This window comes from Lepidochelys kempii, chromosome 8, assembly GCF_965140265.1.
Source record: "Lepidochelys kempii isolate rLepKem1 chromosome 8, rLepKem1.hap2, whole genome shotgun sequence".
Lineage (NCBI taxonomy): Eukaryota > Metazoa > Chordata > Testudines > Cheloniidae > Lepidochelys > Lepidochelys kempii.
The window spans coordinates 64407314-64433095 of record NC_133263.1 but is presented as its reverse complement, the minus strand read 5'-3'; the positions used below and the strand labels follow the sequence as shown (position 1 = coordinate 64433095).

Below are 25782 nucleotides of genomic sequence, written 5' to 3'. Positions count from 1 at the left end.
AAAGTAAATAATATGACTGGAGGCTAAAAATCTGTGATCAGTACTTAATTTAGCCACTGTACAATAAATAAAGGCTGAAAAGCAAACCAGAGGAGGACACGGTTGTATAAAGTGCATATCAGGATTTTACTTTTTAACTTCAATTTCTGTACTATTGGTGATTTAACTCAGACCCTGAATTTCATTAGTGATGATTGTGGTTGATTTTTTTTTTAAGGGAAAAATAAAACCCATACATATAAGTGCTTATAAGTTTACTCAGTTGGTGCTAAGAGTTCTAGGTCTGGTGTGTAAATAAATAATTTCATACTTTAATAAATGACACTCAGTTGTATAATAGTTGTAATAGCTCCTTTGGTGCCATTAATGGGTGGCTAATTTCACTTCTGTTTGTCATGGGGATTCCCTTCTCCTCTCCTTTTTGTCTGGGGCAGATGGATTCTACCATTCAGGGTACAGGGTATTTCCGCATTTCTTTTGTATTGTTTGGCAAAACAACTCTAACACAGCTTGCTTCTTCCTTCCTTCCTTCCTTCACCAAATTAAACTAATCAGTTCTGTTTCTCCTCCTTCTCCATGTCTTCGTGTTCTTTGCCTGTAACTGCTAGTCTCTGTGTCTGTCTGTCTCTCCTGTTTCTTCAGGGGCCTCACATTCCCCATTTTCTCCATCAACCTCTGTTCATTGTGGTTATCCTCCCTCCAGCCAAAGAGTCTGAGCTGTGGCTCCCTATAGAGTCCATGACTGCAGATCCCTTTAATTGGTCAGAGGGTCACTAAAGTGCCATGCAAGCTGTGTCATCTCTCCTGTGGCTGCCTTCATAGTATTTGTAGCCCAGGGTGTGAAGGATCAAAGTCAGTCCCTAACTGCAATATGTAACCCCTAGATGACTCAGTCCTCTTTCTGCTTTGAATCTCCTCTCCTTTCATTTGTCTCTGCCCTCTAATCCTTTCTTCCTATCTTCTGTTTATCTCTTTTCCCCCCTTCAGCTTGTGATCCTTCTGCAGAGCACCTCCCAGAAGAAGAGAGTACAGTAAATATGCGCTTGCAGGTAGCACGTTCCCAGAAGTATCACAAAGAGTAGCGAAGTGACGCTGATAGGTACCTCATTAATTTCACCTGTTGGTCTTGTGGTGTCACTTTGGAAGCATTATGTGCCGGAGTCCTACTACCCCTGCTGGTACGTGAGGAGAAGGAAGAAATCTAGCAATGGAGGATCACTCCTATGCTTTTGGATCACACCTGGGCTCCTGTGCACAGCATTTCCCCAGTGACCAAGTAGGATCAACAAGTGAAAACGGTGGGGATGATGTCACTTTCACTCTGCTGTTTTTGTTGATGTGTCTAGGGGAATTGCTAGGTGCAGAAGCCAGGTGTGATCTGAAAGCATGGTAGTCAGTGGAAGTGGGAGGTCACTGGATCTACAGTCCTCACCAAAAGTACCTATGTAATTTATCACATACAGAAAACTTTGCTTTAGAAGTAAGTAATGAAAGTGCATTTTTAATCCAGGCAAACACTGAAAATAAGGGAAATGTAGAGTTAAAGTGATTCCACTATATACAGCATTCCCTTTATACTTTGTTCATCCCAGATCAATGTACAATCTTAGCTGTGACCATAATATATACCAGTTATCTAGTCTGTTACTGCATACTTTATTAATAAAGACCATGTTTATTAAAGATTCAGTCCATATTTGCTTATACATAGATGGTCTTTGGATGGAAGATTATATAAATTTTCTGGGCTATGGAAAACAAATGTTAGCTTGTTGTTGAATACTTGTGTTTATAAGGTTGTATTCAAATATCTATTGAAAATGGCTATTCTATTACATTTTGTGTTGAGACTTTTTTGGTCAAGTAACTAATTTGGCAAAGAAAGGTTAGAATTAAGGTTGTGATCCAAATGGGTCATTTAGTTATTTTGTGCAAACTGATCATATAGATGTGGATATATTATCAAATGAACAATGGAATCACTGTATCCTGTCCAATTTTGTTTCTTTCAGTTTTTATGTTGATTGAAAAAGACATTTTAGCAACCTTAACTCTGTTAACTATTTTTTTAATGTGGGAGTTTCCTAGATTGGAAACTTTTTATAATTTGAGCTGTTTAAATCTTTCTTTGCTTTCAGGCTGCTGCCTGTTTCTGTTGGAGGCATAAGAGATCAGGGAAGCTGGAAAACAGCTACTCTGAGTTGGCTGGAGCTAGAGTCAAATCTTAGAAAAGTGTGCCTGAGTGCTAGAGTTATAGAATATGGATTGGAACTGGGGAGGCGGGACAGGGGCCTGGATCCGGAGTCATGGAAAGGAATTCGTTGGGGGACTGAGGACCCAAAGCTGGAGATTGCCAGAGGTCTTTATCTCACCATTCCCTCAACCTGTTTCTAGCCTCATCTCCCAAACCTCAGTTAGAACAGCTCCTTCGAGTGTCTGCGGAAATTGGCCTTCCTTACAGTTCATCCAGATAAATGCTGAACTGCTGAAAGATTTTTGTGTTTAGAACTTTAAGTGTTTCAAAATCTAACTGGCTGAGCTGTAAGCAGAATAGTGCCATAGCCATCAGTTTTCCTTGTCATAATAGACATGGTTAGGATGAATAATGGTATTATATTTTATTTCACATTTTCTTGAAATATATCCTCAAATCCTAGCCCAAGTATGAAAATTTGTTTAACTGTGTTACATATCTTTCTTAAGTTTCACAGATGAAAACAAAGCCATTTAGAGGGATCCTAAAACTTCAACAAGGAGTCAGTTTTAATGTTTTCAGTCTCCTAAACTGTTAAACAGATTTGCATATAATCACAGAAAAATAGTTATGTCTCTTAGAGTAAGTGGTGTAAGCTTGGGGATGATGCACACTAATTTCTATATGCGAGGAAGGGATTTAATTCCAACGTTACCCAAAGATCTCAAGGAAGCCTTAAATTTATGTCTCTATAATATGAATAAGGATATTTAAAAGTACTCCCTATCTACTGTATAATCCAAAGAGCTGTTTCAGTATTATGTAAAAATGGATGTAGACAATTTAAAAAACTTGATTTATTTATGTGATAGATTATAGTGACCCTGAAAGAGCCCTTTGTAGTCTGTAGTTAATAGGTGTTTATACACATTCTTCACTATTTTATGATTTATTACTGTTAAACTAAAATTATATATAAGCATGCATTGCAGGAGTTGCGTATAAAAAGAAAGGCAGAAAAGAGGAATGAGAGAGTGAGTAAAAGGTCAGTAACAGAATATGTAACAATTTGCATCTGTTCATTTTGCTCAAGAAGAGTGGACTACATTCAGTTAAAATTATCTGCTTTTGACCAGCACTTTAGAAAATATTTTTTCAACCAGAACTAGACCAATTAATTCTGTGCTCTGTAATGAAATGTGGAACTATATATAATAATTTATATATGTCAAAGATCTGAGGGGAATTTTCACAATGAGGAAAGCTTGCAGCAGCCATCTTTCTTGTTCTCTGGTAATTGCATAAAGGACTGTTAAGTATTTCTGTAAGAGAGACTTGGGTCCAAAGAAGCTGATAATATTAAACTAATTGGATTTAAATGACATCACTCAAAATCTCTGTAGTCAGAGAATTTATCACAGCATAATGTATACTGTAGGTACACGAATTGGAAGTGTCAACATTTGTTTGTATTGGTAACATCTGCTGAATTTTCATAAAATTTACAATATATGGTTAAGTTGAATTATTATTTATATTCAGAAGACTCCTATCACCATAGTATCTCAGAATTTTGTTATGAGGCTTGAATTGGATCAGCCTGTGCTCTAAATAAGAGGAGAAAACACCAAGCGCTCCTTATTCAGTTAGGAACCCAGGAATTAATACTATAGTTTAGGCTTTGATCCTGCAATCTGATCCAGGTTGGGGGACACTCATGTCTATGTGCAGCTGCGTAGAAGCAAATAGAGCCCCACATAAGCTTGAAGGTTTGCTTGCACAGATTTGATTGCAGCGTCAAAGCCTTCATCTTCTTGCACTTTTTTTTCTTAATGTGCTAGATCTGAGCGTAAGTGTTTTTCTTTGGGAAGCAATTTCCAGAGATAGTGGCCTGCTACTGAGAATGTCTTATCTCCAGCATAAAGCTCTTTTGGCTCAGACAAGTGTAGATGGTATGGTGGATCAAAGATGCTGAGGTGGTCCTTTAATGTAACCTCCTACTGAAACAGTAAATTAGAAACACATATTACTATGTATAGGAGAAATTATTAATTTTATTTATTTGTATTGCTATACTGCCTAGTGGCTGCACCCCCACTGTGCTAGGCATTGTATACTCATACAACAAAAAGAAAATTTCTGCCCTGAAATGCTTCAATTTGCAGTATAAGACTTTGGACAATAGGATACAACAAGCAAATAGGGAAAGCACAAGGTAAGTGAGATGATTATGCTAAATATGCTGTGATCATGTGTAACTACAGACCAGCCATTGCTGAGTGAATTATGGGTATCAAAGAAGCAGTGAGCTCAGGAAGAGATTTGAAAGAAGTGCAGTGCAGATTTTTATAGGGACATCCTCTGTTGCAAAGGGGCAAGGTGTAGGAGAAAGCACAGAGGTGTTCACTGGAAAAGTTAACTGATAGGCAATGAAGGTTGATGATGTTGGCAGAGCAAAGATGCGGTTGACAGCTATATACCATATTAGAGGTTCTAAGCTGTGAGAAAGGGCCTTGAAAGTAAAGACAAGTAGTTGATTATTTACCTGCATACTCAAATAGGGCTCATGTTTCAGTACAGCCAATTTATGTGCAGATAGGACCTAATCCAATTGGTCCTTTGGAGGACCAATTTGTTATGAATGCCAAACCGGACATGTTGTTGCTTGTTCTGTATTGTTTTTTTATACGGGCTTGGTGCTGTAGAATCTGAGCACCTTCCAGATGTGGATTAAACAATGTGACTAACATTCATTGAATGTAGTTCATTCTTTCTCTCATCTTCTCACAGGAAGAGAATTGTGTGTGCACTATAGAGGTCATTTCCTCCTCCCCCCCTTTATATGTTAATGTTGCTATGTGACAGAAGGCAGCTTACAGAAGTGTATCTTGCATTTGGAGTGGAAGGTGGTAAAGCTTGTAGTGGTCCTTTGTTCCTATGGGAGTTCATTCCATAGTCTCAGACAGGCCTCTGAGAGGGAGCAAACCACACGTGATAGATGTTATTCACTGAATGCAGTGTTGTTTTAGCCATGTCAGTCCCAGGATATTAGAGAGACAAGATGAGTCAGGGAATATCTTTTGTTGGACCAACTCTGAGTAAGTTTTCTAGACCTGAAGAAGAGCTCTGTGTAAGCTCAAAAGCTTGTGTCTTTCACCAACAGAAGTTGGTCCAATAAAATATATTACCTCACCTACCTTGTCTCTCTAAGATGTTACTTGTGTTACTTAAAGAAGTAGATTGGGACAAGGAGCCTGGGAAGGTGTGGGGCTGACAGGAATGGGAACCCCAGGGGTAGAGACTGGGACTTGCTGGGCAAGAAGACTTGGGCAAGGAGTTTCGGGGTGAGAGAAATGAGAAGCTTGGGGAGGGTTACTGCTATACAACCTTAACTCGGCCTCCTTGTGTGTATGCATTATGATGCAGTCTTTAATTAAATTACCTCACGCTATTTTTTTCACAGGCACTTAGTGACTTTTGAGTGCTTGACTTTGCAATATTAACATAACTTTAACGTGTGTGTGTTTGTAATAAATTAGAAAGCTCTGTCTCCTGCACAGACAAGCTTTCCCTTTGTGGTAGAATGTTCCACTGTGCATGAGGTGTGGTATGGTGGATCAGTCCTCATCTTGGAATGTTATGTGATCTTAGGTATTCAGGACCTAAGCCATTGAGCACTTTGAAGATTAGGATCAAAACTTGCTTAGTTTTGATTACAGGATTTGTGAAAACTTATCACTGTGTTCTCATTTTTCATAGTTTAAAATACTGTTTTTTCCTAGAAAAAGTATTGTCCATGCTGCTAACTGATATAAATATTTGTAAAATTTTAAAACTGTTGTTTTCTTTTTCAGTGTATTGTCATATATGATTTAGCCATTTTACAATCTGTTTTTAATTTTTTTTAGGGTGTCCCAAAATCAAGTAGGACAGCACTTTACCTTTGTGCTTACAGACATTGAAAGTAAACAAAAGTTTGGATTTTGCCGGTTAACATCAGGAGGCAAAGTCTGCCTCTGTATTGTAAGGTGAGTGAATATAAGAGAAACTGGAGTTTCTTACTCCATGGACTTGTTATTTTTAGGGTTATAGTCTGTTGTGCTTTAAAATGCATAGAGACTTTTTTAATAGCTCAAAAATCTTCTAAATGATGATGTATACTCACATACCACTGTGTTTCCTTTGTCCATAATAATATTAACAATTAATTTTTGACAAAGTTAAATGATTTTTATAAAATTGAACCGAGGGATAAGCTAAATATTCCTACATAAATAATAGGAAAGATCTGCTTTAAAGAGATATTTGAGAATATTATGTAGCTTTTCTGGCCTGAAATGTTACATGTGTGCTAATATTGATACAGATGTTTCAAGTAGTTCAATATTTATTATTATTAGTTGTATTAATTCTGATGCTATATTCCAGAGTAATCAGTAGGAATTCTTGAGTCCTGAAGATCATTGCATCACAGCAACATTTCTATATACATTCCCTTATGTGTGCATAATTTTCACCAAAAACGAAAGTTAAAATATCAAACATTTGCGGATCAAAACATTTTGAAAAATTTTGATTCAGAAATGACAAAACATTTTGTTTCAGCATTTTCAATTAAAAACGTTTTGATATTCCTGAATCAAAATGTTTTGATTTGGTTTGTTATACTGACCTGAGATGTGCCCTTTCATGTTAGTTTGACATTAAATTGCATTGCTGTGTGGTGGCGAATTGTCTTCTGGGCTGTGTAGTTTTGGGTGCCTGATGCCGCCATTTTCTCCTGTGGTCTGAGCTCCTTAGCTGGACAACACCTGGTATAAGGCACCTGCAGATAGGTGATTCTTACAATGCACCATGCTGCTTGGTTACAGGAGAGACTGCATTGCATCATAGGAGATGTAGTTCTTGTACCAAATATTTCAAACTGACCAGAGCTAAATATTTTGTTTTGGTTTTCCTTATGGAAAATAATTTTTAAAAAGGCCAGTTAAAATTTTCTCATGGGAAATTTTAATTTTACAGAAACTTCATTTTCCATTGAAAAATGATTCTGACTGAAAATTCCTGACAAGTTTTAACAAGCAGCTCAAAAGCTGACAAAACCTAAAGAACAAGAATGCAGCAAACTACTTAATTAAAAGTAGAGCAAAACAAGCATCATCCTCTTTAAAAAGGAGCCTGGCTGCTTGTAAAACCAACTAGGAAAAAATTGGAGGAGCCAGTCTAGCTGCAGTGAAGTACAAGGACAGGAAACAGAAGTTGGTCTCAAAATGAGAGCCAGCAGCAGTACTTTGCGCGATTCTCGCCTGCAGGAACCGCCACCCCCCTGATCCCATTGGCCGGTTGCTGGCCAATGGGAGTGTAGAGCTGGTGCTTGAGGTGGGGGCAGTGTGCGGAGCCCTGTGGCCCCACTGCCTAGAATCCGGACCCGCTGCTGGCCGCTTCCGGGGTGCAGCGCAGTGTTGGAGCAGGTGGGCACTAGCCTGCCTTAGTTGGGCAGCGCTGCCAACAGAACTTTTAACAACCCGGTTGGCAGTGCTGACCAGAGCAAGGCAACCCAGTGCCTGGAATGCCGTGACCCAATACCAAGTCTTGACCCACGATTTGAAAAACACTGGTCTAGAGGAGCTGGTGAAGGGCATCAGGAGGTTAGGTGATGTGCTCAGGAAAAGGCCTAGCACCATGTATAGGGAAGATGGGCATAAGTAGGCTGGATACAAAGGGAGAAAGGGAACAGGCAGCAAAGAAGTTTGTAGAAAGAGCATTTTTGTTGTTGCTGAAAATGCCCAATCAAGTCTTTACTGGGATATTCAGCAGCCTCTAATGTAATGACATTGCCTTGCAGGCAGGGTTTTTGGAGTAATTAAAAAATCAATATATTAATGACAAACTGTCTGGTGTTCACTTTTTGCTTTGTCCAAACCAGTGAATAAGGAATTGGATATGAATGTGAAAGTCTGTATTTTCTTATGTATATTAATTGGCTTTCTTACAGTAATGATGATAACTATTTAATAAAAACACTTGAAAAATATATCCATCTTGGCTTTTGTGGAGCGTGAGGATACTGAACCATTTTCTTTGTTATACCTTTTGCTGGCATGTCTTGTTTATGCTCAGGGAAGATTTATTCATGTGCTTTAGCTTAGTGGTTCTCAACCAGGGGTACATATATCCCTGGGATAGGTAAAGGTCTTCTAGGGGGTACATCAACTCATCTAGATATTTGCCTAGTTGTACAACAGGCTACATAAAAAGCACTAGCGAAGTCAGTACAAACTAAATTTTCATACAGACAATGACTTGTTTATACTGCTCTATATACTATATTATACTTACCTTTCAGTATATTTATAGTCCAATTGATTTATTTCATAATTATATAGTAAAAATGAGAAAGTAAGCACTTTTTCAGTACTAGTGTGCTGTGATACTTCTGTATTTTTATGTCTAATTTTGTAAGGAAATAGTTTTTAAGTGAGGTGTAACTTGGGGGTATGCAAGACAAATCAGACTTCTGAAAGGGGTACAGTAGTCTGGAAAGACTGAGAGTGACTGTTTTAGCTCACTCCCTTTGCCCACAACCCTTCCTTTCCACATCAGATGAAGAAATAACATTTTCTACTTGTTCTTCTAACGTTGTCTGACTTATCTCTAATGTTGTCATAATAAATGCTTCATCAGTTCCACACACTGTAGTTCTGTCTACTTAAAAATAAGTACTGGAGCCAGATCCTAAGCTGGTGTAAATTGGCATAGCTGGACTGTAATCAGTGGAACCTACGTTAATATGAATCAGCTGAGGATCTGGCTGATGGTCTGCTACTTTGTAGAAATAACTAGTGAAATGAAAAGTGGCAAGCTATAATTTTTCACTGAGTCATAATAAAAACATTGCCTTTATTGCTTCTGTTGTGACAATTTCAAATTTACAATGCAATGCCGAATACATAGTTGTACCAACTTTTATAAAACTGTACTTCTGGATTGGTAAAATATTCATCTTTAACTCGAGAGGGAGGGTGTGGAAAAACATCGTTAACTCTGAGTGCAAAGAAATCTTTTCAGGAGTAGAATGCTGGATTTTGGTTTTCAAAAAGATCATGCTGTTACTTTGTAACACGTTAAATCTTTATCTCCAACAGGATGAGTATTGTTTTTCCACTGTTTTCTTTGTACAAATGGAGTACAATATAAAAGCATCAAGTACTGTAAGGTGATTGTATTAAGTAGTCCTTAATACTGAAAATGCGCAGTTTACAAATATGAGATTTCATTTGCTTTAGCAGCTGGCTGTTTGAGATTGCATTGAAACTTTGCTGATAGAATGTATGTATTTCTGATAGATACATATTCGGATCCAATATGGTCTGTACTGTGCATCCAAAATTCATTAGCAGTGGCCAAATGTGTTAGTATTCACACACAGATTTGTGCTAGAATTGCATCTGAGTATCCACAGTGTATGCTTTTTTTTTATTTTAAAGATTCACCACATACAAAGGAAATCTTAAATTGATGCAAGTTCTTGAACAAAAGATTAATTTTTGATTGCATCAACATTATCTGTTCTTTTAAGGATTGCTTAAGATTGTTTCCTGTAGCTTTAATAAAGGCAAATTGGGGGAAGATCAAGGGCAGAAGATGAAGAGGGCCCCATTTAGCAAACTGAAATGGTAACTGTGATGGATTCCCCCCGGGATGCCACTTGGAACAGGGGTACCACTGAGCCTGCCTGATCCACCAGCCTAGGTTCGCTTTACACTGTACTGCTGTGCAGTCTGCCGAGCCCTCCTTCAGGCTTCAGACTGCACTTTACCACCACACATAGAGGTAGGGACATATCCAGCTGCAGCTTCACACAGATGCTGAGCTTGGCTCTGAATGGAAAGGCTCAGCTAAGGAACTGCCCGGTACTCAAGTACACCCATCCATAGGGCAAACCCAAAATTGTACCATCTTGTGCTGTGCAGAGATCTGTAGAGCATAAACTCATGAAATTCACCCCCTCGCTCAATGTGGAGAGGAATATACAGTTTTCTGTCCCACATTTATGATTTCCACACGCTGGTTTTAGACAAAACAAAACAAGTTTATTAACTACAAAAGATAGATTTTAGGTGATTATAAGGGATAGCAAACAGATCAAAGAGGATTACCTAGCAAATAAAACAAACATGCAATCTAAGTTTAATATACTAAAGAAATTGGATATGTGTAGTAAATTCTTACCCGTAATGTTTTAGCCAGATTCTTGAAGGCAAGCTACACTTGTTGCAGCTTAAAACTCCAGTAATTCCTTTCACAGACTAGACAACCATCTAGTCTGGGTTGAGCCCTTTTCCCCCAGTTCAGTCTTTTTGTTTCTCAGGTGTTTCCAGCAGTCCTCTTTCTTGGGCAGGGAGTCAGTGAAGAACGAACCATGATGATGTCACTCCTCTGCCTTAAATAGCTTTTGCGTATGTTGGAAACCCTTTGTCTCGCAGTTTGATTCCCACTCCCATCAGTGGAAAAACACTAGCGTTATGATGGAGTCCAGTACCAGGTGACTTGGTCATATGTCCCTGTAGGGCCACCGCAGCCATGACTCAGAGGCTGTTTGCAGCATCCCCAGGAAGGCTTCCCGGTGAGAGCTTAGAATCTTCAAAGATCTATTGTTCTCCCTACTGGTCCTTCCCAACCTGCCATCTAGACTGATTGCATTCTGCCTATGGGCATTCCCCAGGTGTAAACACATTTGTAATAGATGCATAGACAATATTCCTAACTTCAGATACAAAAATGATACATGCATACAAATAGGATAATCATATTCAGTAAATCATAACTTTTCAATGATATGTCACATGACCTATCGTGTATAAGATACATCATAGTTATGCCCTAATCATATCATAACAATATCTCTATGAAGAATATGGGGCATAATGCCACAGTTACATGTAACTAAATTCAGTACAGCCTGTGAAGGTTGTATGGGGAAGCAGGAGCAGGCCAAGCAGAAAGGAGAGAGGAAAGTAAAGAGATTGGGTGGGTTGTTGAGTGCGCAGGTGGAAAGCAGAACAAAAGCAGGGATCCTTCCTTTCACCTGTAGCTTCCTTTTATGGATGGCACCTTGCTATGTGCTAGTCAGTGCCAGACCTCTAAAGAAATAGATTTGATCGGTGGCAGTCCTGCTGAGGTAAACATGATGTCATTAAGTGGCGGCTTCCAGCTGGCTGTGAAATACTGTCCGTCTTGTAGTTAATGGGTTCACTTCTCTTGTAGTTTATTCTTCACTCGAAACTTTAATATGAGGAAACCAGTTTTGACATTGTAGCCACAGGAGAATAAATACCACAAGATGTACTCTTCTTGTACTCATGAAAATGCTTACAGTAATAAAAGAAGAGGAAGAAAAATGCAGACTGTAGGTGGGTGGGTGTATACAGGGAGAATTGTCTCTAAGATAGAATGTTTTTTTCAAAGTTTTCTATAAGGTGGCATCTAGTGTAAGTATATTTTGTTTATGTTGACACAGTGAAAGAAAAATAACCCAGTATATAGATTTAACATCTTTTAATTTTAAAGAAAGAGACATTGATACAATGTACCTTAAATGATTGTGCAGATTCTGATTCCAGCTACCAAACCCAAAGCCCATTAGAAATAAGTGGGAAACCAACCATATAGTGAATCCAGAAAAAAAATCTGTTGGATTCACGTCCATTAGTTGTGCATGATTCTTTGCAGGACTCTTTAAGACTGCTTTGTGAAGCTCACAATGTAGACTCCTGCTGTGTGCGTGGTCCCCTCCGAACTTTTCAGCTAACATGCCCTCTAGTATGTAAGCACAATGGGGTGCCCCTTCAGAGTGTTTTTTAAATATACCCTGTTGTGTCTGTGTGCTAGATTGGGTCTTTTTTCCAATTCACTTCTTTATATGAATAATGGCAAATGTTTGCAAATTCAGATTTGATTGATATCCTGTAATATGTTTGTAAATTTTAAGTATTCTTCTGTTATCATGGGGGGAAATGTGATTCTTTTATATTTTATTACTAAATATTTTGATAATATTTAGAAAAAACATGTACTACAGATATTGAGCAATACTAAATTAATGTTTTATTGTCTACAACTACATTGTTTGAATAGAAAGGCCAACTATTACAGCTGTGATTCATTTTGTTAAAATTTTGCAGTTGCTGACTGCTTCTAATATTGACCTTATGTACACTGAGAAATGCAAGACATCATTAAAAATTTTCTGCCTTAGATTTGATTAATGAAATTTTATGACTGTAAAATTGTCACCTACATTTCCAAATGAAATGCTCTAATAAGGAAGACAGGTTTATATGGTAAGCCTTTGTAGTTCTTCAACTCAGACCATGCTTGAAGCTTTCTCACTCTTCCTTTAGGCAAATCCCTTAGAAGCAGAATGTTTCAATTTTGCACATTTTGTGTCAATTTTCCAGACAGAAAAGTAGCCCCTAGACATTAGACATTTAGCTACGGAAAGGCGGTTTCCTTAGTTTTATTTGATTACTAGAAGTTAGATTCCTGCTGCTAGTTCAGGACTGTTAGTGGTTACCTGACTATTTGACAGAAAACATTTCCTTTCCTTTATTTAACCTTTGACTCATGAATGTAAAAGTTTTATCAGAGCTATTGTAGAAGTATAAGTGAGGTGGAAGTCTACTTACTGCAACAAAGATGATGCATGACTTTGAATAAAAGTTTGAGCTCCTGCCTTGTTGCTACTTTGGATTAGAAAAAAATGCTAAATACGCTTTTTAAATTACCCATGAAATATCTTGTGGTAGTGTTTTTTTCATGACCGCAATGTGCACATTTTTAGATACAATCTCCTGGATTTTAAAAGCATTAAATTTTCATTTTCATGATCTGTGTTGCAGAAGTTGAGTTATAGGATTTATTCTTTTCATTCCAAGAAAAATTGGTCATAGCACCTCATATGCCAGTGAATGAATAGATTGTCAAGTTTTTCCATATTTGCTTTTCAGAAGCTTATACATAGTAAACTCTTCAGGGCAGAGACCATGAGTAAAGTTTTCAAAAGTGATAGGAGCTGAAGTCCTATTTTCAAAGGTAATTTAGACATTTAGAAGCTCACATCTCATTGCAAATCAATGAGATTTAGGCTCCCAAGAGTCTGAGGGCTTGTCTGCATGGTAGGGAGTTGCACACTGTGGGAGTGTGATTCCTGAAGTGCACAAATTAGTTGGTCTGTGTAGATGTATGCACCAACAGGGTCTTCATGGACCGATAATGCACAACACATGAGTATGCTTTGGAAATCACTCCCCCATAGCGTGCATTATCTCACCCTGAGCCCTCTCTGGAGAGGGGACTTAGCAGCCTAAGTCACTTAGGTACTTATGAAAACTCCATTGCATATCTTCCTTTGTGTTTCTACAGTGGCTACCACAATGGGGCTTCAAGCCTTTTGTTGTTATTGTAAGGCAGTGAAATAATAATATAATAAATTGATCATACATATTTGTATGAGTTCAAACTTGGGTAGCAAGTGCTTCCTTATTTAGAGACTTTTCTTTTTAATTGTACCCAAAATAAATCAGTGTGGCAGTTTTGAGCCCATATTTATTTTTAATAAAAGCATTAAGGCTCATTTTCTATCAAGATTGTCCGAATCCTGCAAATACTTTCACAAGTAATCCTGTTCAAATCAATGAGATTATTAATGGGAATAAGTGTTTGCAAGCTCAGGCTTTGATATTAGGCTACCGTTGCTCGACAAGAGCCTCTATTGTCCAGTGACAAATAATACTGTATCACATCACTTTTAAAGTAATTTTTAAACACGTATAGTCGTCTCTGTGAGCTTGAAACTGACACATATCCTCACTGATATTTTTTCTGTTATGCACACATGCTGACTTTTTTTGCAGTGGTGCATATGAATGCAGTGCTGCTTTTACATATATTTTCTTTTTCAATATAAAGAGAAACGATCAGTTAAGCATTTGTTTTAAGAATAAAATTCTCATATAATTACTAGCACCTATTAGATAATCACACCCAAGAAAAAAAAATATTCAGGAGGTCCAATTGCCTTCTTTTCCCCTCTTTGCAGTGCACTGTTGGAGTATTTTAAAGAAAATAAAGTTAAAAATCTGGGCAGAAACACTGGACTTAATTTGCACTATTGGATACCTGAAAAAAAGATTTGCTTAAAAACCACTCTGAGGTTGTTTTTTTTTTTTTTTAATTAGTTTTGTGCTGTCAGGATGATGTGTATATTTTGTTCTTTTTGTTTTCTGCAACTGTGTGAATTAAGTTTTGCTTCCCTTGCTCTTTTGGTTATAAGTGGCATGCTTAAAATTATTTTAACCTAATTTTCTATGGTTTTAACAGTTTTTAAGCTAAAGGTAATTATTGTTTTAGTATTCCAACTATGAAGTAAAAGGCTTTCTACTGTAGTATTTAAAACATTGTATTCAACTAAGATTTTTACTTTGTTTTCCTTCACTTTATTTTTTATAATTCAAATTTTTGTTAGCAGCTAGAATGTGGGCATATAAAATTAGTTTATTTTTTTCTTAAAGGAAGAAATATTTGAAGCACAGTAAGTATGCCTACTTATAAGGAAGGAAAACCTGTCTTAGCTGTGTGCTAAGCATCACTAGTTTCAGAATATGAATATGACCTTTCTCTCTGCATCTATTTTAATATTGTATCAATTTGTGTTTTTGTAGTAAGTGGGAGCTAAGTTCATGGATTGTTAGAGATAAATATAAGCATTATGTGAGATTAAAATGGGAACACTTGTTTTTACAGTGTGCTCTTGATAATGAAAAATGAAGACTCAGAAGTCAAGGGACATATATTTTAGAGCTTTGTGTTTTCTACTGAAAAGAGAAACATAGTAGGAAAAGGGTTCAGAGTAGTAGCCGTGTTAGTCTGTATTCGCAAAAAGAAAAGGAGTACTAGTGGCACCTTAGAGACTAACAAATTTATTTGAGCATAAGTTTTCGTCAGCTACATCTCACTTCAGTAGGAAAAGATACTGTAGTACTACTGCTGAGATGTTGCTACATGGCACAACACAGGAAAATTGATGGATAGTCTAAACTAACACCACGTGACCAGTATGAAAAATGATTCTGTAATTTATAAATTGTACGATGATTTTGTAGATATATACTTAGAACAAAACACGAATCTACATCACTATATTAGACTGAGAAAGTCACTTTTTATTTGCTATATGGTACAGTGTTTGATATGTGTTGGGTTTTGCAGTTCACAATTTCCCCATTAGACATATATGTTGCATTTCAGTCACCCAATAAACTCTACTATTAACATATTTCCAAAAGATAACAGGAAAGATAATCTATCAGGAAGAAACTTCCAGAAGCAATCATTTTGTGGAATTTTATAGTCCGTGTTTCACCATAACACACAACATTCACTGAGTGCCCTTTAGTTAAGTGTGGTGGGGTACACTGAACAATTATATCCTAGGGTATTGAAGAGCAAATACTGTAATCAAGTTATGCAGTAAAGTCACACTTTAACTACCATAAATACTACCAGGTAGCATAAACGTCTGTTAAAGCACTGAGATATGGACTCAGATGTAGTTAACAGACTGCACAATGTGCATTAAAGCCTTTTAAAAAAGGCTAACTGTCTAGTGTGTGTCTGTAGCAGCTTTCAGGAAACAGGCTGCTTCAGCCCAAACTCTGCTGACTTGCGGACTCTCTGCAGGAGCCTAAAGCCTCTAGCAGATTTCAGAAAGACATCTGCTTCAGTGTGAGCTGCAGTCACATATTGGGCAAGACATCTGAAGTCGTCACAGTTTGGGGAGATGTGTGTTTCTTCAGACAGAAGCAGATTCTTGAAATCTTTATTTTTATTTTTTATCACATCAAATTTTCCAATATTTTAAACCTTACCCATCATCTATATAAAAAAATAAATACTAGTTCAAATTTGTCAACTCTCTTGGACAGGTCAGTGTCTCTGAACTACACAGAACTGGGACTATCTACTCTTGTGAATTAGCTAGGGTGCAGGCATATATTTCCCAAAAGCTGCTTCAGGGAAAAATATTTTCATTCAAAGTCAAAGCTAATCAGCATCAGCTGAAATAATGAGAGATGTTAACACATTGCCACTTGTTTTCGTGAGCATATTGATATATGAACAGCTAAAATAGCTAAGTCATTTCAAACTCTGCCATTTTAAAGATACAGTAGAACCTCAGAGTTATGAACACCTCGGGAATGGAGGCTGTTTGTAACTCTGAAATGTTCGCAAAAAGAAAAGGAGTACTTGTGGCACCTTAGAGACTAACAAATGTATTTGAGCATAAGCTTTTGTGAGCTACAGCTCACTTCATCGGATGCTGTAGCTCACGAAAGCTAATGCTCAAATACATTTGTTAGTCTCTAAGGTGCCACAAGTACTCCTTTTCTTTTTGCGAATACAGACTAACATGGCTGCTACTCTGAAATCTGAAATGTTCATAACTCTGAACAGAACGTTATGGTTGTTCTTTCAAAAGTTTACAACTGAACATTGACTTAATACAGCTTTGAAACTTTACTATACAGAAGAAAATGCTGCTTTTAACCATTTTAATTTAAATGAAACAAGCACAGAAACAGTTTCCTTACCTTGTCAAATCTTTTTTTAAACTTTCCCTTTATTTTTCTAGTAGTTTACATTTATCACAGTTCTGTAACATATCTGGTTTTGTTTGTTTGTTTGTTGTCTCTGCCGCTGCCTGATTGTGTACTTCTGGTTCCAAATGAGATGTGTGTTTGGTCAGTTCGTAACTCTGAGGTTCTACTGTATGCTAGATACACTTGGTACAGAACTACCATCAGTCAGTTTATCCCACTTTTTAAAAACCAGTTCACATTTTAAAACCTTGAGTTTGATAAAATTGCAATGTGGGGGAGAGGTAATATTTGACATATACATTTAAAAATCTTTTTAAATAGGAAAGTTTTCAAAATAAATGCTCCCTTTTGCATGCTTGCCTCTGAAAATTTGCATATTATTGACCCTTTTTTGGGTTATAGCCTTTCATAAATAAATGTTAGAATTATGAAACCAGGCAGTTTTAAATCAGATGGTATAGATGCCATATTTTATGTGTATTGCATAGTCATACTTGCAGAATAGTGTGTGCTTTTTTAAAAAAACTAACAAACAAATAATGGTGAGATATTTGGAACTGGCATAATATGCCAAATGGAAAATATTGTTTTTTCTGTCTCCATTTGTGGAAACAATCAACCCCTCACAACCCTCCATTAATTTATTCTTACAGACATGTCTGGTTAGACACATGGAAAACATAGGATGGGCTTTTATATTCTGTGGAAAGCTTTCTGGTGGTCAAAGATCAGATTTTAAATCCTGAAACTCCTTGGAGTAAAATCCTTGGATAAAAGTCAGTCAGAATCAATGAAGTTTTTCTTAGGTAGATAAATTGAACACCTTACAGTTTCCTCTGGGTTTCACCTGACCCATGGATCATGAATTGTCATTCTTCAGAAGTGCAGATACAGACAACACCATTTATTTCCTTCTGCTGGTCCGCTATCTTTGTGCATTTTTCTGCACTGCCTCTTTGACATGGAATAACTTCCTATTTCTTATGCTCAAATAAATTGGTTAGTCTCTAAGGTGCCACAAGTACTTTTCTTTTTGCGAATACAGACTAATACGGCTGCTACTCTGATTCCTATTTCTGATTCTCCAAGCAAACCATCCTTTCCTTTATTCCTCCAAAAGTCTTATTTTTAAACCCTGCCTAAAGGAAGCAAATGCAAAATAATATTTAAGAAAAAGAAAAACATTGCACGTTAGCTTTGGCTTCCAATGTTTCCCGTCTCCTCTATGTCAGCCTTCTACAATTTAAATTCCATGAGGCAGGGACTGTTTTTATACTTGTCTTATGCAGCTCCAAACACTCTGTAGGCATGTAATTAATACTAATAATGTTGTTTATTTCCATGGCTTAATAATCTTCTTTTTGGATTTCTCTTACAGTATTTAGTAGTGTGCTGCAAAGGCAGTAAAATCAGCTGCTATTTCATCCCTTTTGAACACTGCTACTATTATTTTTAATAAAACATTCTCCATAAGATGTGGGAAAATAGATTAGAGGATAACATTGATTCTCAGACTATAACTTTAGTAATGGGCTATTCCCAAACATACAAAGATAGAAAAGGAAAACTGAATCAGGCAAAAGAGGAATTACTATAAGAACCAACAGTGAAGTAACTATAAGAATAGCAAACTAAAATTACTTTTTTCAGAGTAGCAGCCGTGTTAGTCTGTATCCGTACAAAGAAAAGGAGTACTTGTGGCACCTTAGAGACTAACAAATTTATTAGAGCATAAGCTTTCGTGAGCTACAGCTACAGGTACAGCTCACAAAAACTTATGGTCTAATAAATTTGTTAGTCTCTAAGGTACCACAAGTCCTCCTTAAGATTACTTTGTAATGTAAACAATCATCATGTCCCAAACTCAAACTAAAATAATAAATTCATACCATTCCCTGACTTGAAAACTGGAGATTCTGTTTCTTCCGCCTGGCCCTCTATTTACTTGGCTTGGTCACCTGAGCTTTTATGAAAAAATCTTAACTCTTCAGTCCACTCATTGGACAAGACTGGCTTCCACACCAACTCAGATCTCCATGAAAACTACTTTAACAGGTTTCCCTTTCCTCTGAGGAAAAGCTTCTAGAATCTTTATCCTGGGTGTTTTCTTTGGCAATTGGCATGCAGCTAGCATAATACTCTCTGATGCATAGCCTTTAAACTTCACAAATATATCCAAAACAGGTATTGGCTGTTATAAATGCAGTATTTCACAGTATTTCTTAATATCCTGTACAATGTACATCTGTGGGTTTCTATGTGATAAAATTACATTACAATATTTTGCTAATGAAATAAGCCTTAAAAAAAGGCTTCCTCCCAAAACTTTTAAACCAATTATAGAATTTGTAGTATTCAATTGGCAGTATTCTACTGGTACCATTATGTTTGTGATGAAATACTAAAACAGAAGAAAACGTACATAGTAGCTTGTACATATGTAATTTATTTTGGTATTGTTCTGGGTAATAATGGTAAGATTTACTAAATTTAAATTGTGTGCATGAAAATTTTTTTTTTTTTTTTTTTTTTTTACATTTTAAAAGAATTAATGTCCAGTCATTAGTGACGTCAGAGATAAAAGCCCACCATCTGGACACACAATAATTTGCTGATGCAAAGTTACCGATATGTGTAAGGACTGGAAAGATCGGGACCACGTTTGTTATCTGATAACTACCTTGAGGTCTGAGAATGCCGCATGCATGCGATCTGCAGACTTGGGTTTGAAGATTATTAAATATTCTTTATGTTCATATATTTGTACATGTACATGCCTAATATCTGTACATGAACATGGCTTCTAAAGTCTCTATGTAGAGATTATTTTGCAGAGAGACCAATATTTATTTGAAATATTTTTGAATCTATAATAGTGCTTTAGGGACCCAATCTTGCATGGGGTATTGTGTGTGTGGGCTGTTTTGTCCACAGAAAGCCCTAGAGACTTCATGGGGGTTCCATACAGTTATGGCAGTCTGCTCATGAACTACACAATATAGGACTGAGGTCTAAGGCAAATCTAATTTTCACAAAAAGAAATCGCATGAGTGCATGGAACGATAGCCACTAAGCACATGATGAATTACATTTATATCCACTCAGGAATGTTTGAAATGCTTTTGGTCTTAAAATATAGTTAGAAAAATCAAACAGTTTTGAGATCTTTCTTCACTTTTGTGTCTGTAATGCTTGTTTGTCTTACTGTATAACCAGAAATGGCTTACCTATTGCATTTTTCCTATGAAGTGCTGAAATATAAGCATTAATGGTACTGCTGAACTGGATGTTTAAAAGTATAGTTTTGTATAACAAGCACAACTTTAAGAAATGTAATTAGTATGCTTCCTGGAAATAATATACTGTCATAAATAAAAAAATACGCAAGTTAGCATTTGCTCAAAATGTTTATGATGGAAGTATGATTAAAGTTAATCTGCAATAATATTATGGGACACTGGAAAATAGACAATAATTTTCTTATTATATTTGGTAAAAATAGTAACAATATACATATTTCTATTTTACAGTTACCTGCCATGGTTTGAGGTATACTACAAGTTGTTAAATACTCTGGCAGATTATTTGGCTAAAGAACAGGTACTTTTAGATACTTGTTTACATCTAATAAACTATTTTACTTGAAATTAATCGTAATAATTTTAAATCCTACAAAGCTGTTTCATACTGTCTGCATGTTTGAACAATGTATTTAAAATTTGCAACAAAATAAAAAATGTATGCATTTTAATTTTGTAAGTTGTCAGAAGTTTGACATATCCCAATGGAATTAAAAAAAAATTGGATATGCTGCTGCCACTATTATGTGGATGTCATGTATTAATTTTTAAAAGCTGCTGAGAACATACTACAGCAAAGTGTCAGAGTCCTTCTGTAAACAAATCCTGGGCTAAGTGTGAGCAGAGTGTCAAGCCACTGGAGAACTCTATGATATGTTGATTGTTAACCAGATAAACCCCAAATCTCAGGAACTATCAGATACAAACACTTTTTCTGAACTGCATTAGATTTGATGTACTACTTTGCCCTTCATATTAACTAAAAACTACTTCGTCATACTGTCATCTTGACTAGAAGGGGGAAACTGCTTGCAGCACTCAGTGAAGAATCATGATAGTTTAGTTTGCATATTCATGAGCAATTAGATACATTCACAGGATTACTCAGGAAAGAAAATACTGGCATCTGTCTTTATTAAAAGTATTAAAGATAAACTTTCCTGCTTCAAGTATCTAGGTATACTAGATGGTCGTTTTCAAAAGAGAAAAAAGTTAGCCATATGCTGTTGGCTGCAGATGTTGAGATTGAAAGAATATACATGCAATAATTATATCTATTGGAAACAGACTAAAGAAAACAATAAAATTTTATGTATAAAGAAAATATAATAGCCCAGTTGCATTAACTTAAGTAAAACGGATTGTAATGGTCACTGAACTCCCGTTGTTAGCATATTAAATCATATTAAATTTTGTTTTGTCTTAATCTTACTATTTAATTGTAATAGTCGGGACTTTTTATTGAGGTTATGCTTGAAAGACGAGGCTCATGCAGGGCAAGGACCGTCTTTACCTTTGGGTCTTTCTCATTGCTTGTTGGCACTAAACAAATAAATAGTAGTTCAATGTATAGCTGACAAAGCTGCAACTTTATTATAGTATATGTTAAAGAACTCTACGTTTTAGTGGGCCAGAAGTTCTTTCTGGCACTGTACAAATTGAAAGTATTCGATTTGGTGTACTGCCTTGTCCCCTGTCTCTTGGACTAATAAATCTATCAGAGAGCTCCTTCTTGTCTCCCTGACCCAGTCAAAGATCTAAACCTAAGGCCTTATTTGCTAATACCTGAGTAATTCCACCCATCTTTGCATAGAGAGATGGCAGCCCTCTTCAGACAAATTGGTTCAGTTTATATGAAAGTTGAATGTACAGTTCTGCTGACATGCTGAACCTTTCTCCACATTTAGCTTGATCTCATTAGCCAAACTGTTTTATAATATTTCAAACTGTTGTGCTTGCCTGTTCCATTTAGGACCGAGTTTATGAATATAAAAATCATGATCTAGGTTCCATTATCACTCCTAAGTACAATTCCGTTTGGAAACCAGGTTGTGACACCTTAAACAGACCCAGTAACAAAAAACACATTTGAGTTGTGTTTCCACAGCAACTTTATTTACTGTACTACCGTATGACATCTGTATGCATTCACATGTACCGCTTTGCCTAATGATGTTTGCGTTAATGCATTTTGGGAAATTCAGAGGTGCTACCGCATCGTCTAAGTAGGGGGTTAGAGTGCCTGTAGGACATATACATGGAGCGCCACAAGCAATCCAAAGGGAAATGCATCCTGGGAGACCCTATTATATGTAGAGCTGGGAGGAAAGAAGACCCAGGCAACTCAGTAACACAGATATGATTAGGGAGAATTGTCTTTGAAGCAACATAAGTATAGTGACCCGTTCAGGTCACAGAAAGACAACCATGTGGCAGCCTAGGCACATTAACTGCCATGGTGATTAAACTTGTGCTAACCATGTTGTGTACAGATCCAAGCCATATGTAGAGTCCACCATATCTTTGCTTGATTATAAATTCAGTTAAATGTTGTATAGAGAGGTCCAAAGGCTAATACAATTTTAGAAAGGTGTTGTCAGGCCAGATAAACTGTGTTAATACCATTTTTAGCTTGAACCGTTTTGAAGGGGTTCAAGTAACATGGTTAAATTACATGTGTATATCAGGAATTGTAGAGAAAGAAAATAAATGTTAAAAAAACTGACTTCAGAACTTGCAAGTGATGATCATTCTTTGAGCCATAAAAATAGATTGTGCTTGTACTTTAATATATGGCAGTTGCACTATGAGATTATCTGTGATGAAATGAAAATATATTTGTTAAAGTGGAATATGTATTCTTTGTATATGATTATTAAGTATTTCTTTTTAAATATTTCCTGTAGGAAAATGACTTGAATGATATGTTAAAATCACTGTATAGCCACCCTGTGCCAAAGGCAAACACTCCTGTCAGTTTAAACGTGGTAGGTATCCTGTGTAATGTCTCTCTATTGTAAAAATGTACTCAGTTTCTTGTGGTATTGGTGCTAAATTATTATCATCTCATCATATTGCCTCCTATTGTAAAATGGCTTACCATACTGTATTCACTTACTATGTAAAATGTGTGTGTGTGTGTCTATGCAGACTCCAGTCCTAACCTAGCAGAAATTGAGGTTTGCTGCATGGGTAAGAGGGCAAGCTACCATAGCAACTGGCAATGCTACTCCCTATCTTGTTCATTGCCAGCTGTCTCAGATGAGTATCTTTAGTTCCTCCTGCTGTGGATCAAGATCCGCTCCATGGCCTCTGAACACCTGAGTAGGGAAGGGTATGTCATATGTCAGTCTGAGCTTGGCTTTTCTACTGCCTGCCTGCAGTTGCACCTTTTCCCATTTGTGCTTGATCATGCCAGGGTGGAGTGCGGAAAAGGGTAGGGAGGGTTTTACTGAACTGTGTAAAGATTTCTGCAGGTCCAGACCAATGAACTTGCACACATGTAAGCTGATGTGGGAATGTGTCCTAAAATTGTAGAGGATTATGGCTCCCACAGGAACAGCAAACTGTTGTACTCATCACTTACTGCTATCATACTGGATTTGCTTTTCAAAGAGTACAACTCCCTTAGATAGGGTGACCAGATATCCTGATTTTATAGGGACAGTCACGATATTTGGGGCTTTGTCTTATATAGGCGCCTATTACACCCCACCCCATCCGATTTTTGACACTTGCACCTTTCATAATTAATATTTTTTCTGGGTGAAATGGTATTTTTGAATGGCATGCTAAAATATATACTGGCTGGGTAGAAAAATAAAGAAGCATGCCAAATGTGGGCAAGTTAATGTTAATATGAGAACCAAAATTTTTGCAGTTCTTGACCTTTTTTGTCTTTTGAATTTTTAATATTAATGAAGCATTAGGTTGTAAGTTTTTTGCATATAATATATAGTATTTCCGATTTGTGTTTAGAATTGTTTGGGGTAATATTTTCAATTGACTCAAAATGTGAACTGTCCTTAAAATGATTGGAATCTGGTTGCTGACTGCATCTGGATTAACAGTATTGGGGTCTTCCTTGATTTACATCCAACATCCAATCTTGATTTAAAAATTATCAGTGATGGACAGTCTACCATGACTCTTGGTATGTTGTTCCAGTGGTTAATTACTCTCACAGTTAAAAATTTTCACCTTACTTCCAGTCTGAATTTGTTTAGCTTTGGCTTCCAGCAATTGGGTTGTGTTATATCTTTCTCTGCTAGATTGTATATCCCATTATTAAATATTTGTTCCTTATGTAAATACTTGTAGACTGTAATAAAATCACCACATAACCTTCTCTTTGTTAAGCTAACTAGATTGAGCTCCTTGAGTCTACCCCATAAGGCATGTTTTCTAATCCTTTAATCATTCTTAAAAAGAAAAGGAGTACTTGTGGCACCTTAGAGACTAACAAATTTATTTGAGCATAAGCTTTTGTGAGCTACAGCTCACTTAATCGTTCTTGTGGCTCCTCTCTGAACCCTGTCCAATTTATCTACATCCTTCTTAATTGTGGACACCAGAACTGGACACAGTGTTCCAGCAATAGTCACACCAGTGCCAAATACGGAGGTAAAATAACCTCTCTACTCCTACATGAGTTTCCCCTGTTTGTGCATCCAATGATTATATTAGCCCTTTTGGCCACACTGGCAGCTCATGTTCAGCTGATTATTGACCATGCCCCCAATCTTTTTCAAAGTCATTGCTTCCCAGGGTGGAGTCCCCTGTCTTGTAAGTGTGGCCTACATTCTTAGGTCCTAGATGTATACATTTACATTTAGTGATATTAAAATGCATATTGTTTGCTTGCTTGCTGACAAAGTGATCCAGATTGCTCTATGGTATTGACCTATCCTCTTCTTTATTTACCACTCCCCCAAATTTTGTGTCATCTGCAAACTTTATCAGTGACGATTTTATGCATTCTTCCAGATTATTAATAAAAACATTAAAGAGCATAGGGTCAAGAACTGATCCTGTGGGTCCTAGAAACACCTCCATTTGATAATGATTTAGTCTTTTCAGTTACATTTGTGACCTATCAGTAGCCAGCTCTTAATCCATTTCATGTGTGCCATGTTAATTTTATATCTGTATAATTTTTCATCAAAATGTCATGTGATACCCAGTCAAGCGCCTTACAGAAGTCTAAATATATTACATCAACCAAACTTGTAATATCATCCAAAAAAAATCAAGTTACTTTGACACTATCTTTTTTCCCATATAACCATGTTGATTTGCATTAATTCCAGTACCAATTCATTCTGTATTAATTGAGACCCATATTGGCTGATCCATTATTTTGCCCAGGATTGATGTCATCCTGTTTACCCTTTTTAAAAATTGGCACAACATTAGCTTTCTTCTAGTCTTCTGGACCTTTCCCAGTGTTCCAAGATTTATTGAAAATAAACTAACGGTCCAGTGAGCTCCTGAGCCAGCTCTTTTAAAACTCTTGGATGGAAGGTATTTGGACCTGCTGATTTAGAACTATCTAACTTTAGTGGCTGCTTTTTAACATTCTTCTGAGATATTAGTGGAGTGGAAAGAGATTTGTTGTATGATATGACTGCATAATCTGTTTTTTCCCAAGTACCAAAATAGAAATATGTATTGAATACTTAAGCCTTTTCTGTATTATTATTATTTCAACTATTTCCATCTACTAATGAACTGGTTCTGTTATTAGGATTCTTTTTCTTCCTGTTGTACTTGAAAAAGTTGTCCTTTACTCTATTGACCATAGATTTCACCTTGCTCCCTTTGCTTCCCTTATCAGTTTTCTACAGTT

The 25782-nt window shown here is 36.7% G+C and overlaps 1 protein-coding gene across 4 annotated transcripts in view; it reads left to right on the top strand.

The window, feature by feature from the left end:
• DENND1B (DENN domain containing 1B) overlaps positions 1–25782 on the top strand; it is a 244789-nt gene that overhangs the window by 102316 nt on the left and 116691 nt on the right. For all 4 annotated transcript variants that reach the window (XM_073356748.1, XM_073356747.1, XM_073356749.1 and 1 more), the window contains 3 exons: positions 6103–6222; positions 20385–20454; positions 22841–22921. In XM_073356748.1, coding sequence (XP_073212849.1) covers positions 6103–6222; positions 20385–20454; positions 22841–22921 — 271 coding nt within the window. The remainder of the gene's footprint in view (positions 1–6102; positions 6223–20384; positions 20455–22840; positions 22922–25782) is intronic.